At 42.5% G+C, this 19668-nt stretch overlaps 1 protein-coding gene across 1 annotated transcript in view; it reads left to right on the top strand.

Moving 5' to 3' along the window:
- Positions 1–19194, top strand: part of LOC113814306 (paired mesoderm homeobox protein 2) — a 92940-nt gene extending 73746 nt beyond the window's left edge. The window contains exons 3-5 of the mRNA XM_070124166.1: positions 15356–15506; positions 17216–17389; positions 18070–19194. Of these exons, the coding sequence (XP_069980267.1) occupies positions 15356–15506; positions 17216–17389; positions 18070–18197 (453 nt within the window). The 3' untranslated portion in view covers positions 18198–19194. The remainder of the gene's footprint in view (positions 1–15355; positions 15507–17215; positions 17390–18069) is intronic.
- Positions 19195–19668: the final 474 nt, after the last annotated feature.

Raw genomic sequence — 19668 nt, 5'->3', positions numbered from 1 at the left:
GGCACTCGAAAACAATATGACAAGATTTATGCTTCCCTTCGCAAATCGAGTCGTCCTTTTTAGTGGCGCCGCGGAGTGCCACCCCGGAGTGGCTTCGGCCCGAGGGAGGAGTCAGGGCCTTGGTGCCAATAATTAAAGCCAGTGCCTGAGCGACCGCGCCCAGGCGTGAGCGGGGAGTGCCAGCCGCGCAGGTACCTCCGGGCGGCGTGGCACCCGCTTAATTGGACCTCCTTTTTGAGAGGGACAATGGGCCATGCGTCAATGTTTAATGGATATGTTAATTGGTGTATCACGTGTCCGGCGAGTGGAGGCAGAAGAAGCCGCAGGGAAGGAGAGGAATGTCTGCCGGGGAGCGAAAGAGGGAGAGGGAGAGAGTGAAGAGAGAGGGAGGGAGGGAGAGAGAGAGACGAAAGAGGGAGAGGGAGACAGAACGAGAGAGAGGCGAAAGAGGGAGAGGGAGACAGAACGAGAGAGAGGCGAAAGAGGGAGAGGGAGACAGAACGAGAGAGAGGCGAAAGAGGGAGAGGGAGACAGAACGAGAGAGAGGCGACAGAGGGAGAGGGTGACAGAACGAGAGAGAGGCGACAGAGGGAGAGGGAGACAGAACGAGAGAGAGGCGACAGAGGGAGAGGGAGACAGAACGAGAAAGAAGCGAAAGAGGTAGAGGGAGACAGAACGAAACAGAGAGAGAGAGAACGAGAGAAAGAGAGAGAGAGACGAGAGACGGCAACACCCGGATAATGGATGGGTTCCTAATGGCTCCGAATGCCCCGCTTACAGCCATACAATCGCCTCTCGTTTTCGCTCTTTTCCACCCCATTCGCCGCGGGGGAAGCGAGTCTCGTTCACGGTCTGCGGAATTCCCGTCTCCCTGCTCCCCTCTCTTCCTTCTTTCCCCTCTTATTTGACGCGAAATTTGTGAATGGAGAAGAAAGGAGTGGGAAGACGAGGGAAAATACGATCTTGGAGAAAGAAGAAAAACATGAAATTAGCAGATTTTGACGGTGGTTTCCCCCGGTCGAGAAGACTAATCGTTCGCTAACTTGTCCTCACTGACGCGCCTTATCAGTCTCTCCGTGGCAGAGGGTCGCGGAGGCCACTCGTGCGGTAAGGCTCGCGTTCCGACACTTTCGCCGAGATTTCCGACCTTGTTTACAGTGTTGGTATCGCTTTGTGATGATTGCCGGTGGGGTTGGACGCGTCTTTGTCGTTTGTGTCGGAACTCTCGGCGATATGTTAGCGTTTAGCGACCGTAAACACACCTCAACGGAGAGTTCAGGTTTGGAAGTTGGAAGTGAAATGAGTCTAATTTTTTTGAAGTTAGAAATAAAATGAGTCTTTCTTAAAGTTAGAAGCAAAATGAGTATTTTTTTTAAGTTTGAAGTAAAATGTGTTAGAAATAAAATGTCTAATATTTTGAAGTTGGAAGTAAAGTGAGTCATTTTTTTGAAGTTAGAAGTAAATTGATCTTGTTTTCTTTAAGAGTTAGAAGATAGATAGGCCTGTTTTTTAAGAAATAAAATGCGCCTATTTTTAAAGTTAAAAGTCAAATAAGAGTCTAGATATTTAAGTTAAAAGCAAAATAAGAGTCAAATTTAAAAAAAAAGAGTCAAATGAGCAGTCATTTAAAATCTGACTCAAATCAGAATCTAAGTTTTCCCATTTATTGATTAAATGAGATTCTAGTTTCCTTTAGAAGTCAAACGTCTCCAAGTCATTAAAATAGAAAACAAATACCAGAATATAAACTAATAATCCGTAATTACCAGCACATAACACCGCGGATGCTGTCTAAGTGTAGGTCGGTCTCTCATTGTCATCGAGCGAGACAGCTGATGTTTGTTTACATCCGAGACAGCTGATATTTGTTTACATCATATTTAGGCGTCAAAGCCATACGGATAAGGGGTCTGTTGACTGGCTGCTGGAGATCTTGATTGATATCAGAGGTTCAGGAAACATTAATTTCATGTTTCATGCGTGTTTTTTCGTTATTGTGTAGAGGGTATGGGTATGGCTGTTTGAGAATGTGTGTTGGTATGTATGGTTGAATGTGTGTGTTTGTGTGTGGATGTGTTTTTGTGTGTATGTGTGTGTGTGTTTGCGTGGTGTGTGTGTGTGTGTGTGTGTGTTTGTGTGTGTGTGTGTTTGTGTGTGTGTTTTGTGAGTGTGTGTTTGTGTGAGTGTGTGTTTGCGTGGTGTGTGTGTGTGTTTGCGTGGTGTGTGTGTGTTTGCGTGGTGTGTGTGTGTGTTTGTGTGTGTGTGTGTTTGTGTGTGTGTGTGTGTATGTGTGTGTGTGTTTGCGTGGTGTGTGTGTGTGTGTGTGTATGTGTGTGTGTGTGTGTGTGTGTGTGTGTGTTTGTTTTTGTATGTTACGTTCATAAGCTTAACCTTTCGAAAATCCATCATACCTACCGTACCAAATAAAAACAATATAGAACTCTTAACCGAACGTATATCAAATACCCCTTCTTTCCTCCCCCCTCTCTCTCTCTCTCTCTCTCTCTCTCTCTCTCTCTCTCTCTCTCTCTCTCTCTCTCTCTCTCTCTCTCTCTCTCTCTCTCTCCCCCTCCCTTTCCTCCCTCCTCCTTCCTCCCTTCCTCCCTCCCTCCCTCCCTCTCTCTCTCTCTCTCTCTCTCTCTCTCTCTCTCTCTCTCTCTCTCTCTCTCTCTCTCTCTCTCTCTCTCTCTCTCTCTCTCTCCTCTCCCTTCCCTTCCTCTCCCTTCCCCTTCCTCCTCCTCCCTCCTCCTCCTCCCTCCTCTCCCCCCCTCCCTCCCTATCTCCCTTCCTCTCTCTCCCTCTCTATAAATAAAGAATCACAAGTAATTTTTTTCCTCCTGAGAGTAAGGGTCTGCCTACGCTTTTTAATACCCAGGGAAGGAGAGAGTAAAATACATTCATAATCCAACAGGAAGGAGGAGGAGGGAGAGAGGGAGGAGGAGGAGGTGGAGGGGAGGAGGGAGGAGGTGGAGGGAGGAGGAGGGAGGTGGAGGGAGGGGAGGGAGGAGGTGGAGGTAGGGAGGAGGGGGAGGAGGAGGGAGAGGGAGGGGGAGGAGGGGGGAGGGGTTTGGAGGAGGAGGAGGAAGAGGAGGAGAAGGAGAAATAGAGGTGGTGGTGGTGGTGGTGGAAGGAGAAGGAGGGGGAGTGGTTTTTAGGAGGTGGAGGAGGAGGAACAGGAGAAGAAGGAAAAGAGAAAGAGGTGGTGGTGGTGGTGGAAGGTGAAGAAGAAGGAAGGAAGGATGGAAAGAAAAGGAGGAGAAGAAGAAGGAGGAGTAGGAGTAGGCGGAGGAGGAGGAGGAGGAGGAACAGGGACAGGAAGAAAAAAAATGTGATGGAAAAAAAATCTGCAGGGGTGTTTAAACAAATTCAGGTAAAAAGGGAGGCAGATCAGCGCATCTCCCCCCCCCCCCCGCTTCATCCTACCCCCTACTCCCTACCCCTGGCCTCCTCCCCCCCCATCCTTCTGCCTAAGGCCTTCTTCCTGTCTTTACGTCTTTTTTGCGAGACTTAGGGAGGAACGAAAGGGAGGGGGGAAAGAGAGAGAGGGGGGGAGGAGGAGGAGAGAGAGAGAGAGAGAGGAGGAGGGAGGGAGAGAGAGAAGGAGGGAGGGGGAGAGAGAGAGAGAGAGAGGAGGAGGGAGGGAGGGAGGGAGAGAGAGAGAGAGACTCAGAAACAAAGAGAGAGAGATGGGGGAGAGGAAGAGACAGATTTAAGCGAATTAAAGGGAGAGAGAGAGAGAGGCGGAGAAGAAGAAAAAAGAGAGACGGAGAGAGAGAGAAAGGGGTGGGGAGGGGCAAGGACGGAGATAGAAAGGGAGGGAGGGAGGGAAGGAGGAAGGAAAAATTCAAGGTAAATACGAAAAATCTTTGCGAAAAAAAATCGGCGAAGCGAAGAAAGAGAAGAGTCAAATAGCATGACGTTTTTTGCGAAGATGTTCTGTTGAAGATTCGGAAAAGAGGGAAGCTGCAACATTTTTTTTCTTCTTCCTTTTTTTTTTTTTTTTTTTTCATTTTTTCGTTTTTTTCGAGCACCCCAAGAGGCCGTGTCCATATGGCGGGGCTTTCCGTTTTTCTTTATTTTTAATTTTCAGTTTCGTGAGTTGAGAAGAAAATTGGAAGAAAAAAAAAGAAACGAAACTAAGGGACATTCTAGTTTACGATAGTTTTAGTCTATTATGAAAATGGTCTAAACTGATCATTATAGTTTGATACAGTTATTGTCTATTATGAAAATGGTCTAAGATGAACATTATAATTTACGATAGTTTATGTCTATTATGAAAATGGTCTAAACTGATCATTATAGTTTATGATTGTTTTTGTCTATTATGAAAATGGAGTCTGGACTGATCATTATAGTTTACGATAATTCTGTCTATTATGAAATTGGTCTAAGCTGACCATTATAGTTTATGATACAGTTATTGTCTATTATGAAAATGAAGTCTAGTCTGAACATTATTTTCTCTGTTACTCTCTCTCGAAATTTAGGAAATGTCTTCAGAGTGACTATAAAGCTCGTGGTTACTCCAAATTAACATATATTACTCCTTAACTGAATATATTCTTATGCAAAAGAGTAGCAATAAAGCCTATGGTTAAAATTAACATAAGTTACTTGGTAGCTGATTATAATCTTATGCAAACAAGTAACTATGAAGCTTCTGGTTACTCTAAATTAACATATATTACTCGTTAACCGTTTACAATCTTATAATGAGTAACTATGAAGATTATGGTTACTCTGAATTAACATGTATTACTCGTTAACCGATTACATATGCAAAAGAGAAAGACGAATGAGCAAAAATAAAATTCTCTCAAAATGCTAAAATCCATTAAGAAAACGACGGCCGCCCAAAGGTTTTTTTTTCCCCCGACGTCGAAACGCCCGCCGTATCTCCCCAGACTATCAGCATTTAAACAAACACCGAGGAACCCACTCATTATAAAAACACGGCAGCGCCAACGACAGCTTCTTTAGCCCCTTTAACCCCCTCCCCCCTTCCTTTCCCTTTCTTTCCCTCTCCCCTACCCTCCCCTGTACCCTCTACCTAAGCCCTCTCTACCGGGTAGGAACGTGTCCCTCCCCTCCCCTTTCCTCCCTTCCCCTTCCCCTCCCCCCCTTTCCTCCCCTTCCCTTCCCCCCCTTTCCTCCCCCCCCCTTCCCCCTCTTTCCTCCCGTCCCCTTCCCTTCCCCTCCCCTTCCCCCCTCTCCTCCCCTCTCCTTCCCCCCTCTCCTCCCCTCTCCTTCCCCCCCTCTCTCCCCTCCCCTTCCCCCCCTTTCCTCCCCTCCCCTTCCCCCCCTTTCCTCCCCTCCCCTTCCCCCCCCTTTCCTCACTCTACCCCCGGATTCCATCCCCATAGCTTCCCTCTGCCCTGCCCCAGGTCGCCCTACCGCTAGCCTCGTGCCCCTCCCCTCCCCCTAGCACACTCTGCCCCTGACCTCCCGACCCCTAGCCCCGTGCCCCGTGCTCCTAGCCCCCTGACCTCCCGACCCATAGCCCCCTGCCCCTGGCCTACCGGCCCCTAGCCCCCTGCCCTTGGCCTCCCGACTCCTAGCCCCCTGCCCCTATCCCTGACCTCCTAACCCTTCCCCCGTGCCCCTCCCCTCCCCCTACAGTCCCCTCACAGACCTCCCCTAAGCGCCATCCCCTACGTTAGTTCCTGAACAAGGGTCCCACGGTGGAGAAAAAAAAATTCACCGGGGCTCTACCTCAGCAGCCGTCACAAGGGCGGTGAGCTGGCGTGTGTCGTGGGCGTCACAGGTCCCCGTCACGCCGAGGAGGTCGCGGTGACATACTGGGACGCCTGTCTGTGCTGTGACGGGCATGCCTTGACGTGCGTGACAGCGGCGAGAAGGTGACATGTCAGTCTTTGGAACCGAGGTAGAAGGGAAGGCTAAAGGGGCTTGCTGTGGCTTAAGAGGGGGTGTTTGTCTGAAGGAGGAGGAGGAGGGGGGGAGGGGAGGAGGAGGAGGAAGGGGGGAAGGGGAGGAGAAGGAGAGGGGAAGGGGAGAAGGAGGAGGAAGGGGAGGAGGAGGAGAGGGGAAGGGGAGGATGAGGGGAGGGGAAGGGGAGGGGGAGGAGAGGGGAAGGGGGAAGGGGAGGAGGGAGGAAGAGGGAGAGGAGAAGGAGAAGAAGTAGGAAGAGGGGGAGGGGAAGAAGGAGGAAGAAGAGACGGAGGAGGAGGAAAAGAGGAAGGGGAGAAGGAGGAGGAGGTGGGAAAGAAAGAGGGGGAGAAGGAGGAGGAGTAGGGAGCTTGCCAGGAAGGAGGAGGAGCTGAGGGGGGTTAGAGACAAGAGAGAGACTCTAAGAACACAAATTCGAAGACTCTACAAAAATCTAAGTTGCCCAAGATAGATTCTGATAGACACAATTGGGAGCATCATTTTTTTTCTCTCTCTCTCCTTTTTTTTCATTATCGCATGTTTTGTGTTCTTTTGTTTATCGACAGTTTCTTTTTGTCAACGGGAGAATTCTAAATCGAAAAGCAATTATCCAGCTTACAGGGACATCGTCTCGACCTAATAAGAGTTTGAGGAGATGCTAATTGCTTCAGTGACTTTTTCATTGATAAATCTTGTAAGGGAATGCATAACCCGTACACAGACACACACACACGCGCGCGCGCGCGCGCGCGCGCATGAATATATATATATATATATATATATATATATATATATATATATATATATATATATATATATAGAGAGAGAGAGAGAGAGAGAGAGAGAGAGAGAGAGAGAGAGAGAGAGAGAGATACACTCACAGAGGGAGAGACAGACAGACTGACTGACAGTCAAATATTAAATATACAGAGACAGAGAGTGAGATTGCCACAGACACACTCACAGAGATGGATAGATAGATGGAGAGAGAGAGAGAGAGGAACAAACAGGCAGACATACAGACAAATATATAGAGAGATAGAAAGAGACAGAGATGGAAAGATAGAATGAGTGTGTGTGTGTGTGTGAGAGAGAGGAAGAGGGGGGGGGGGCAAGAGAGACAGAGGGAGAGAAGAGAAGACAGAAGAGAGAGAGTAGATAGAGTTAGAAGGTGGATGAGAGGAAAAATGAAATGGTTGAGGAGAGAAAGGAAAAGGAAATTATGAGACAGAGAAGGAGAGAGAGCAAGAAAGAAATATATAAAACAAATAAAGTCATGTCATTATCATATCATTATGTTTCCAATTATGAATTTCTCCCTCTCTTTTCTCTTCCACTATAACCATCTTTCTTCCTCTTCCTCTCCCTCCTTCTCCTCTTTTGTTTCTCTCTTTCTCCATTTCACAAACCATTCCAACGATTTGTGGGTTTAATATTACACCTTAACATTTGCCTCTGATATTTTTCCATTTCTTTTTTTAAACCCACTTTGCATGTACGTCTGACACACCAAACTGTCATACACGCACAATGTAAACACTAAAGATTATCAGAAAATCAAACGAGCTTCTTCCTAATTTTGCAGTTGCTCAGTTGATTAAAAGACGCGGGTCGCCCAACAACAAATGAGAAATGTTTGTTTAGCTTAACAATTTCATTTTGGCGCGCGATTAAGCAACTGCATTTAGAAAATCTATTTGGGGAATGATAGAAAAAAAAAGAGCATTCCCTTGTCTATTTATAGAATGGAAGAGAGTGTCCATTTTGGATTTTCTATTTCTGTTCGAATGTTTGTCTAATTAAAAAGAAAACAACGTAAATTGGGTCTACTTGAATCCATGCGCTTTGAGTGTCTCTCTTTTTTTCTCTTGCTGTTGCTGCCGATGTTCTTGTTTCTCTCTCTCTCTCTCTTTCTATTTCTCTCTCTCTCTCTCTTTCTCTCTCTCTAATTATTATTTTCCACAAATATAATTTCTATATTGACATGCCTTCTTACGATATCGCATATATATATATATATATTATATATATATATATATATATATATATATATATATATATATAAGTATGTATGTATGTATGTATATGCGTATATGTATATATATATATATATATATATATATTTATTTATTTATTTATTTATATTTATATATATATACGTGTGCGCACACAGACGCACGCACGCACGCACGCACGCACGCACGCACGCACACACACACACACACACACACACACACACACACACACACACACACACACACACACACACACACACACACACGCGCGCACGCGCGCGCGCGCGCGCGCGCATATATATGTGTTTACATATATATATATATATATTTATGTATGTATGTATATGTATATACATATATATATATATATGAATATATATATATTTATATGTTTAAATATGTGTATATATATACATACAGATAAATGTGTAGATAATATATATATATATATATATATATATATATATATATATATATATATATATGTGCGTGTAAACACCTCCCCCCTAACAACCAACGAGCGCCCCTGGGCCTCTCACTTGAAGTCCCTATCACACTAGCACTTTTTCCGTCAATTTCTGGGGTTCGGTCTGAATCTGAGGCTTCCCGCAAGGATCGTCTGCAAACGGAACGCCTCCCAGACCAAGACGGTTACGACCGTTTCCGTCTGACTAATTCCCGTCTTGATCTTGTGCTATCAATAAATTAGATAGGATGAGTGAATGTAAACATAAGTTAATATTTCAGAACATTCGTATATACAATATACATCATCATATCTCTTTAAAATAATTTAATATGTATGAGAATGTTCGTGTGATTCCCGGGACCTCACTCCGATAGCGCCATGTTTGTTTACATGATTTCCAGACGGAGTTCATTCGGAAACGCAGAAAAATTGACGGAAAAAGTGCTAGCGCGATAGGGCCTCGATCCCCGAGGCCCCCTTAGCGAGCAGCGGAAACGAAATCGGACCCGAAGTCGGCCCCAATCCAGCGGCTCCTCCATCTCCATTACACTGCAGTTGCACCCGATTCTGATCACTGCTTCTAACTTCGGACATTCCTCGTCTATTTCTGGCTGGAGGAATTAAACTCTGCTATTGTAAAGGCTCTTGGGTTTATTTTGGTTGCTTGTTGTTGCTGTCTTTGTTGTTGTTGTTTTGGATATTCTGATTCTGATGGGTTTTTTTTTCTTTTCTTTCTTTCTTTTCCTTTTTTCTTTTTCTTTTTTTTTGTCATTGTGGGAATACTTGTTGGGATGACTAGGGTTTGGTATTCAGGGTTTGGTTCTTGGTATTTGGAGTTTATGTATATTCGTATACTATTTTTGTGTGTCTAGATGTATTTATCTGTTTAAACTCTCTCTCTCTCTCTCTCTCTCTCTCTCTCTCTCTCTCTCTCTCTCTCTCTCTCTCTCTCTCTCTCTCTCACACACACACACACACACACACACACACACACACACACACACACACACACACACACACACACACACACATATATCTACATGTGTGCCTATCTGTTAATTGACAAATCTATACACCTGAGAAAGAAAAATGATAGAAAAAACATATCTCCAAACACACAAGAACACAACTAATCCCCAGCAACTGATGGTCCGGCACCTCTTTTAATCCGGAAAAGACGCGACACTTAATTTTCTTGCGGCTGCCATGCTGTCTTTGAGGGGTTGATAGAGCTCCATCGATTTAGAGGCGCAGGAGGTGATGATCAAGGTCTGTATAAGTATATAGAGGTTATATAGACCTTGGTGATGATCAGGAAGTCGGGGAAATGCACGCACAAACATACACACACGCGATGTAGTTTATACATTTATTGTGGGTTATTTATTTTAGTAAAATATGTATAATATTGAATGATTAACATATGAATGATTAGATTTTTAAAAAGATGAAGTGGATATTCTATGTAATATTGGACATGTATGTTGATACGTGTGTGTGTACGGGAGGAAGTGAACTTGAATTAAATAGTCTGACAGTGAAACATACAGATGAAATAAGAGAAATAAGAGGAAAATAGACCAGAAAGCGACCAACATAAATCGCTACTTGGTCTCTCGCGAGCATCCTCGTTCTCAAAGCGCCAGACAAGAAAGCAAATAACTTCAGCAATTATCCTTTCGAAGATATTCCTAACGGCAAATAACTCCAGCAATTATCATTTCGGAGATATTCCGCGAGAGATGGCCGCTGATCTTGCGAAGGTCGCCATCAGCTGTAACTGTTATGACTGCTGTTTGAAGTCCAGAGGCATTCCTGATCCCTTGCTGATTCCTCTGCTGGCTCGCCGGGAGGAGGCTATGCGAATTATCTCTCGCATCTCATCTGCGATATGCGAGGGAACGGATCCGGAGATGCGAGCAAGCGTGTCATTGTCTGATGGCCGATAATGAAGACGTTCGCTTCTCTTTTCGCTTTACGGTTCACTTCATCCGTCGAGGAGCGAAGGCCAGCGGGGTTGATGTCGACGAAAGCACAGGGAGATTCTTAGCCATGTTTTTTCTTTCTTTTCTTTTCTTTTCCTTCGTAAACAATTATTCTGAGAGATGACAGCGATTGTTGTAGCTCCCCCCCCCCCCCTCCTTGCGCGCCGCGGGGGGACGCGCTTCACCGCACAACAAAGAGCAGCAAAAATCCCGCTTGCTGCCGAGGACGCGGGAGCGGAGACTCTCGCTGAAGGTCCCGGGCGCCATAATTGATGGTAATGAGCCCCTGTTTTGAAAGCCATCATGCCCGGGCACCGATCGCTTTCCCGAAGGAGAGGAAGAGAAGAGCAAAAAGGCGCTTACTTCTTTGCAGATGGCGAGGCGAGTAAAAAAGGGGGGAACATTTTGATTATTTTCCGCTCTCTCGAGCTCTCTCCGAGGGCTGCATACATCACCCTACCAAGGCGCTCAAAAGTGCGGTAATATATTTATTAATTTCGTTTAAATTTCTTGCTCCGCACAACGTTTGGTGGCTGTCATGTCCCGTTGGTCGTGAGCCAATCAGACGGCTAGCTATGCGGTGACGTCACGCGTTGATGGCTCGTCGGCCAATGAGGAGTGACAGGCGGAACGACCTGGCTCTTCTGATGAGCGTCCCTCCGCCCCGACCAGAGTATTTCGGGCGCCACGTGCATAGCTCGCAGCCGCCGACCAAATCACACGCCGGCCTCAGCCACACGGTGTAAAAACGCGTGCTCTTATCCAGCAACCACAAGAAAGAATACAGAAGAAGAAGAAAGAAAGAAAACACAAGAAAGAAAATAGAACAGGAGAAGAAGAAGAAAAACACATCAACCACAAGAAAGAACAGAAGAAGAAGAAAACACATCAACCACAAGAAAGAAAGAAGAAGAAGGAGAAAGAAAAAAACAACCACAAGAAAGAATACAGAAAAAGAAGAAGAATGGAAGAAAAAACAGTCACAAGAAAGGAAACAAAAGAAGCAGAAGAAAGAAAGAAAAAAAAACACATCAACCACAAGAAAGAGAACAGAAGAAGAAACACACTAACAATGAGAAAGAAAACAGAAGAAAATTAAAACAAAAAAACAAAACACACACACACCAGGAAACCTTTCCCGAACTCCAAAAAGAAAAAAAAAAAAGGAAAATACGATTTATCACCTGACAGATCACGACTAACCCCCAACCCACCCTCCCCACCCCACCCCACCCCACCCCCACCCCCCGCCCTCCAAAAGGTGATTCGAGTCAAACCCCACGAAATGGATACCAGAGGACCCACATCCATTACGAGCAGGTGTTTCCCATGGTACCTTCTCACCCATCCCGCCCATATCTCTCCCTCCCCTTCCCTGTACCTCGCCTCGCCGGTACACGAGACCCGCGAAGGAGTACCATCAACGTCAGAATCGCCTGTCATTAAATATAGCGTAATGAATCACCGGCGGGATACACTGCAAACCTGCCGCGGTGGTCTGGGATGTGAGCATTGACGTTGTATTTTTTTGGTGAGGGAGAGTTTGAGGGGGAAGTGAGAAAGAGGGGAGGGGGGAGAGGGAGTGAAGGAGAGGGGGAGAGAGGGTGGGAGGTTAGAGAGGCAGAGAGGAAGGGGAGGGGGAGAGAGGAGGGGAAAGATGGAAGGAGGGAGAACGGCAGAGAGGAGGGGAGAGAGCGGGAGAGGAGGGGAAAGAGGGAGGGAGGGAGAAAGGCAGAGAGGAGGGGAGAGAGGGAGGGAGGGAGAGAGGCAGAGAGGGTGCGCGACACGAGAAGAAAGAGAGGGAATGATAAAGATAGTGGAAAGGAGAGAGGGTGCGAGAGAGAAAAAGAGAGCTAAAGAAAGGAGGAGAAAGAGAAGGAAAGATAAAGTTAAGGGGAAATAAGAAAGAAGGAGGGAGAAGAGGAAAGAGAGAGAGAGAGAGAAAGCCTTGATTAGAGACATGCGGTTAGCATTAATTTGATAATTGTTAACATATTTGTTTTATATATACTCCTTAATTAATCCCACGTTTAATGCCTATAAATACATGCTTTTAAACGAATATATCCGGCACTTAAAGTGTTAGTGTGTTCTTGTGTGTGTGTGTGTGTGTGTGTGTGTGTGTGTGTGTGTGTGTGTGTGTGTGTGTGTGTGTGTGTGTGTGTGTGTGTGTGTGTGTGTGTGTGTGTGTGCGTGCGTGCGTCTATATACCGGGTACAGTGATAGATAGAATATTAAGTAAGTACACAAGATTTGAACCCAAGACACGGAAGCGTAAATGAAAGAGCATTAAATCCCTTCCTTTCTGTGCCATAGTCACTCTGAATCAAGTGATAGAATCATAACTGACAATACTCTGCAGTGCCACAGTGCCACACGCATTTGAATATATCGCATCGAGATATTTTCCCAGCTTCATCATGGGTGGTCCACAAAGGGTCTATTTTCCTATGTAACAAACAGGACAAGACGTCTTATAAGCTATAAGAATGATTATATTGAGCTTATAGGCAATATTGAGCTTAAAAGATCATTTATATGAATCATGATGCTGAGTGAATTTGTTCAGCAATCTCAAACACATCTCACAGGCAATTGATTATTGATATGTCAATGTGACAAGCTTTATTTGTTTATATGACACTGTTGACGTTCCCGAGCGGGTGATGTGCTCAAACACATTATGCAAACTGAACCTGATATCTTACTATCACAGTGATTGCGCCGAATAAAGATAGACTGTGATATTCTTGAGACCTTTTAGCGAGTTTCTCTTTTCATTTGTTTACATGGAAAAGTCGAGGGAAAATATGGTGGAGTTTGATATATGATATACTCATGATATGTTTATGATATATCTATTTATGATAGATATTTATATGTTTATGATTATATCTTGTATTTCTTTTTTTTATTATTTATGATGTATTCATGATATATTTATGATATATTTATGATATATTTATGATATATTTATGATGATATATTTATGATATATTTATGATGTATTTATGATATATTTATTTGATACATATTTATTTATGATAGATATTTATTTATGATAGATATTTATTTATGATAGATATTTATTTATGATAGATATTTATGATATACTTATAATATATCTTGTATTTCTTTTTTTTTTAGTCTGTAAATGACAAGGAAAATAAATGAATACTAGTTCGCCATGGATTCATTAACATAGATCTGCATTCTGAACGAGCAGATTTTATCAACAAAAAACAAACATCTTTTCCAATTTCATCTCGCTATTGACTTAACGCATACAGTTAAATCAATGGAACTTTCAAATATATGAAATGATGCAGTCTCTCACCTGTAATAATAATAGATCTGACGCTGGAGCCTATTAAAATTTCGAATTTAGACCACAGGCTCCTTCTACCGCAACTTTTGGGAACTAATTGCGCTGGTTCATTGGGATCTGACCTTTATGAACCTCCCTCGCTAACTGGGCAAGCGTGGGTAGGCTTTGGTGTATTTAATGTATGGTGATGGTATGGTATCATGGTATTACATTAAGGATTCGGGATATAAATCGTGGTATCGTTTTGTACATCAATCGGTAAGGCATAACTATACAGTCTATCACTTGTTCATATACCATCCCGCCGTACTGCCTATTCGCGTGCAAGACTAAATTATTAAATGATATACCTCCATATTATACAATGCATTCCGAATTTAGGATATAATGTAATCATATCTTCTAGTAAATCAAAGAGCTGGAATGTTTATGGAGCTCTACAAGCAAAGGCAGGTGCTGGAGAGACTTCTATCACATGACATCCTGAGATATCGTGTGCAAGTGTTTACTCAGGAACTTCAGAGAAAAGTTGACGCTGAGGTTCTTCCACGCTGTATGTTTAACCGGACTGCCTACACTCGCCCCTCTTCTATTCCCCCCTTTTCTTGTCTTCCTTATCCCTCCCCCTCTTCTCCTCTCCATCCCTACCCTCCCTCCTTCCTCGTTCCTTCATTTCTCCCTCTTCTTCGTTCTGTGCTTCCTCTCCTTTCTTCTCCCTCCTCATTGTCCCTCCGCCTCCTTCCTCTTCGCTCTTCCTCGCCCCTCTTCTATTCCCCCCTTTCCTTGTCCTCCTTATCCCTCCCTTCTTCTCCTCTCCATCCTTCCCTCCATCCTTCATCGTCCCTCCACTTCTCCCTCCTCTTCGCTCTTCCTCGCCCCTCTTCTACCCCTCCCTTTTCTTGTCCTCCTTCCCTTCCTTCTTCTCCTCTCCATCCCTCCCTCCATCCTTTATCGTCCATCCACTATGTATGAGTCTTAGACGCCTTTTTCCTAAGGAAGACTGATTGTAACAATTTAATTTAAAGATTTAATTGCCTGGTGAACATACCGTCGCAAAACATAACTCCCAATTCGCAAAAAAAATAACTCGAGTCTTGATTTGATAGTAATTCTGTGGTTAGAAGTAGTTAGTAATAGACAGTTATAATAGACGTTATGTAATATATATATAATATAATAGTTATATAATAAATAATATATAATAGTTATATAATAGTTATAATATAATAGAAAGTTATAATAGACGGTTAGTAATAGTCAGTGATTAGTCAAGTGCTTCTTATCACCCAGGTTAATTATATAGGTACAGGCAGGCTTTGATACCTTCGAGTCAATGACCATAACAAAATATATCATTACTATCCTTATTACAACCCCTCCTCTATGCCCCCCCCCCCCATTACCATCATTCCCATCATTATTACAACCCCTCCCCATTGCCATCATTACCATTATTATTACAACCCCTCATTATCACCATTACCATCATTATTACAACCCTTCCTCTCTACCCCCCCTCCTCCCCATTACCATCATTCCCATCATTATTACAACCCCTCCTCTCTACCCCCCCCATTCCCATCATTACTATAATTATTACAACCCCCCCCCCCCATTATCATCATTACTATAATTATTACAACCCCCTCTTTCTCTCCCCCCCCCCCAGGTCTGGTTCCAGAACCGCCGTGCCAAGTTCCGCCGCAACGAGAGGAGTGTCTTAGCCCAGAGGTCCTCCTCCTTCCGGCCAGCTGACACGCCCCCTTCGGTCACGCCCACGACAGGCCCCGTCGAGCAGCCTCTCGCGCCCAGGCCCCCCGGTAGGTTTAAGGGGGGGGGGGGGGGTTAAGGGGTTTTGGTTTAGAAGTGAGGAGGGTTTTTGATGTTTTTTTTTTTTGTTTTGTTTTGTTTTGTTTTTCTTTCTTCTTCTTCTTCTTCTTCTTCTTCTTCTTCTTCATTTTATTTTATTTTATTTATTTTAATTTTTGTTTTTAATTTTTATTTCTATCTTTCTTTTTCTTTTCCTTCTTCTTTTTTTTCTCCTTTTTTGTAGGTCATAGTAAAAGTCGAGGTTTTGTAAGATTGTTTAATTTTTATATTTTGGTTTACAGTAAAATGGAGATATATTTCAGTTACTCAAAGTTAGAATTATTTAAAACTTTATTCTTTATTTTTTATTTTATTATTTTTTTTTTTGGGGGGGAGGTTTAAAGTTAAATGGAGATTTATTTCAACTACTCAAAATTTGCTTTCTTTAAAATTGTCTATATTTAAGGTTTGGTTTAAAGTAAAATTATGTATTTTAACTACTCAAATATAATTTTCTTTAAAATTTTCTTTCATAGTTTACTTTAAAGTCAAATAGAGATTTATTTTATCTAATCAAAGAACTTTCTTTAAAGTTGTCTATTTTCATATTTTGGTTTAAAATGAAATGGCGATGTATTATCTATTGAGTGAGAGTAAAATCGTTATTTATTACTGTCTCTACTATGAATAATTAATCAAAAGCTGCACACTTTATTTCATTATCATATAAATTTTCAAATATTTCCTATCACGAATTTCACGAAACTCCAATTCGACTTTTTTGTAGCGTTCATAATTCATAATCAACTTCAAGATTGTCTCACGTTGTAATAATGATAGTAATGATGATAATGATAGGGACATAGTGATGAAAATAAGCTCATTTTACCACATAAATATGCTGACAGGCAAAACACGAGCTTATTGACAGAATAGCTGAAAAAAAATACATGATACACCTTTCATTAAACCTGCTTTGGTTTATCAATGTTTTTGTGTGTGTGTGTTTTATTTTCTATTTTTTATTTATTTATTTATTTTGTATCTGTATCTAGTTTTTATTAATACTTTTTATATGTATCGTTTTTATCAATATTTTTTATATCTTAGTGTCAAGTTCATATTTTCTTTTTCTTGTTTTTATTTGTTTATTCATTTATTTTGTATCTGTATCTAGTTTTTATTAATACTTGTTTGTGTATGTTTGTGTTTATTTGTTTTTTATCAATATTTTGGTGTTTATTTAGTTTTTATCAATATTTTGGTGTTTATTTAGTTTTTATCAATATTTTGGTGTTCATTTAGTTTTTATCAATATTTTGGTGTCTGAATATCTAGGGTTTATCACTTTTTTGTGTATTTAGTCTTTCTCATTATTGTTTGGTGTGTCTGTCTATCTAGGGTTCATATATAAGCAGCGTAAACACACACGCACACACGCACGTACACACACACACACACACACACACACACACACACACACACACACACACACACACACACACACACACACACACACACACACACACACATAAACACATAAACACATAAACACATAAACGCATAAACGCATAAACGCATAAACACATAAACGCATAAACACATAAACACATAAACACAAACACATAAACACACACATATTTATACATATATACACATATGTACGCGCACACACACACGCAAATCGGCCCAAAAATGAGCGACCCTCTTTTTCCTTCAGGCAACACCGGCATGCCCATGTGTGACTACAGCGGCTACGGGACGGTGGGCGTGGGCGTGGGCGTGGGGGCGTGGAAGGGGTCCGGAGGAGGTGTGGGCGGAGCGACGCCTCCATATCTTTCACACTTCACGCCCACCAGTTCTCCCACGCCCATGTGCACGTCGTTGCCACCCGGTGAGTTGGTATTTTTGAGGAGAGAGTCACTCTTCATTTTTTTTTTTTTCTCTCTCTCCTTTCTCTTTTATTTTTATTATTATGTTTTTTTCTTTGTTTTCTTTTCCTCATTTTTCACCTGTTTCTATTTCTTTCTTTTTGTTCCTTCATCTTTATTATTTTTCTTTCTCTGTTTTCTTCCTCATTTTTACTTCAGTTTCTCTATTTTTTCTTTCTTTTCGTCTACCTCTTGGCTTGTTCTTCTACTGATAATTCGTAATGTCGTCTGATTTTGCTAATGGAGTTTCCCAAATTATCCGCCTTGTTCTTGTTTTCGAAATAGACTGATATAAAAGATTATTTATTGTTCTCTATTTCATTATCACATGAATTTTCAAAATATTTCTTATCACCAATTTAACAAAACTCCAATACGACCTTTTTGTAGTGTTCATAATTCGTAATCATTCAAATTATCTCAATTATTTTTCAGAGTTCTTCTTCTCTTAGTGACCTTGTTTTTCGTCATTGACCTCGCTTTCTCATTTATTTTCCAATGCTCTTTTTTTCTTCTTCTTCTTTTCTTAGTGACCTTGTTTTTCGTCAGTAACCTTGCTTTCTCATTTATTTTCCAATGCTCTTTTTTTCTTCTTCTTTTCTTACTGACCTTGTTTTTTCATCAGTGACCTTGCTTCTTTCAGGACTCGGCGGGACTTACGGCAGCGGCATGCCCACCGCAGGTCAAATGGGCGGAGCTTACATGGGGTCATCGCTAGCGAATCTGCGACTGCGCGCGCACGAGTACTCCCTCCACCAAGGTCAAGTGTGAAGTGCTCTCGAAACGCGTGTGCGAATAAGAAAATGATAGAATGGTTATAACGCAGGACACGTGATGCTTTCGGGTTCATGTGTTCGAAGCATCGGTGGTTCGTTTGGTGTGAACCGAGAAGCTTCGAACTTTTGGAAGAATTGTTCGTCTGTGACAGAACTTGTGATCTTGGGGGGAAAAAAAAAGTGCGACGTGAATCTAGTGCGTCTAAAAGCCTTGTATAGAAATCTGTGTGCGCACTAAAGGCCATTTGTCCATGATAAGACCAAGTTCATGAACCGTATGAGTGGAAATCCCTTCCTATGGGGAGGAGAAAATGTTATAATTATGTATGACGGTACTATTACCTACTCTCGCGGTCGACCCAAGCTATGCCCATGGATTTAAACCGGCCAGGGACAGACTAAAAAAAAATAATAAATCATATCCCAGTTTTTTTCAAGTCATACCTTCAGTGACGTGGAGGTTTCGTCAATGGACAAAGCTCATCATGAACACCAAAGTTTGTTGTTTTAGCAAGTTCATCGACGACAGATTCCTTGCAAGTGTTCAGTGACCGGCAAGTTGAGTAAAAAGGTCGCTGTTGCAGTAATTAAATATGAATTCACTTCTGTTATGTATTCGCATGTACCGGATTCGCTGTGTTAACAGTATATCTCATATCTGGGTCAGTAAATGGAAGCCATGTTAGGCAGATGCTAAGGAATGAAGTCTAATTCAGTGGAAAACAGTCTTGGAGCTTTTCTAAAGAAGTGAACGCAGGACTAACCACAGCGGGAACCAGAATCGAAATCTTCAGCATTGTGTCCATTCTCAACGCCCGTCTCCAGCATGTATTAAGAAGCCAGCACGGATGGAGCATAACACGATTTAAAGCCAAAAAACAAGTGATATGGAAACTGTGTCGCTCTTGTCTCTAAGCAAGGAAGTGACACAGTCTGATTAGGAAAGACAAGACGATGTTATTTGTGCATCGCGTCAAAAGGAACTCGAAAACACCCCAAAAAAACGACAATTCTTGGACTGTGTGTATAGTGTGGTGTTCCTTTATCCGTTGAACACGGGAACTATGTTCAAGATGTTCACCCGTGATAAAACTCTTGTGTGTCTGTGATCATCCGAAGAGACCTTAATCATGTTGGCAATTATTATCTTTTTTTTCTTTAGTTCCTGCTTATATGACCGATTCCAAGATACAGGACCATGTTGCGGAGTCATAGCCCAGGTTGCATCACTGTACTTAGTAAACTGCATTTTTTTCACTTCTCATGTACAGTATGTTGTTTCATACTTGGAGTATTACTGGCAAATTTGGTTATTAGAAGTGAGAAGAAGAAGAAAAAAAATCTTACACTTGTAATTCAAGAATAATATATTGTGGACCACAGTTGTGTCTTTTTTTAAGACCTTAGATACCTGATGAAAGTTTCTCTCTCCTTCTTCTCTCTCTCTTTCTCTCATTCTCTCTCGC

Source organism: Penaeus vannamei, chromosome 8 (assembly GCF_042767895.1).
Source record: "Penaeus vannamei isolate JL-2024 chromosome 8, ASM4276789v1, whole genome shotgun sequence".
Lineage (NCBI taxonomy): Eukaryota > Metazoa > Arthropoda > Malacostraca > Decapoda > Penaeidae > Penaeus > Penaeus vannamei.
Note: the sequence above shows the minus strand (reverse complement) of the source record. Positions and strands in the feature narration are given on the sequence as shown.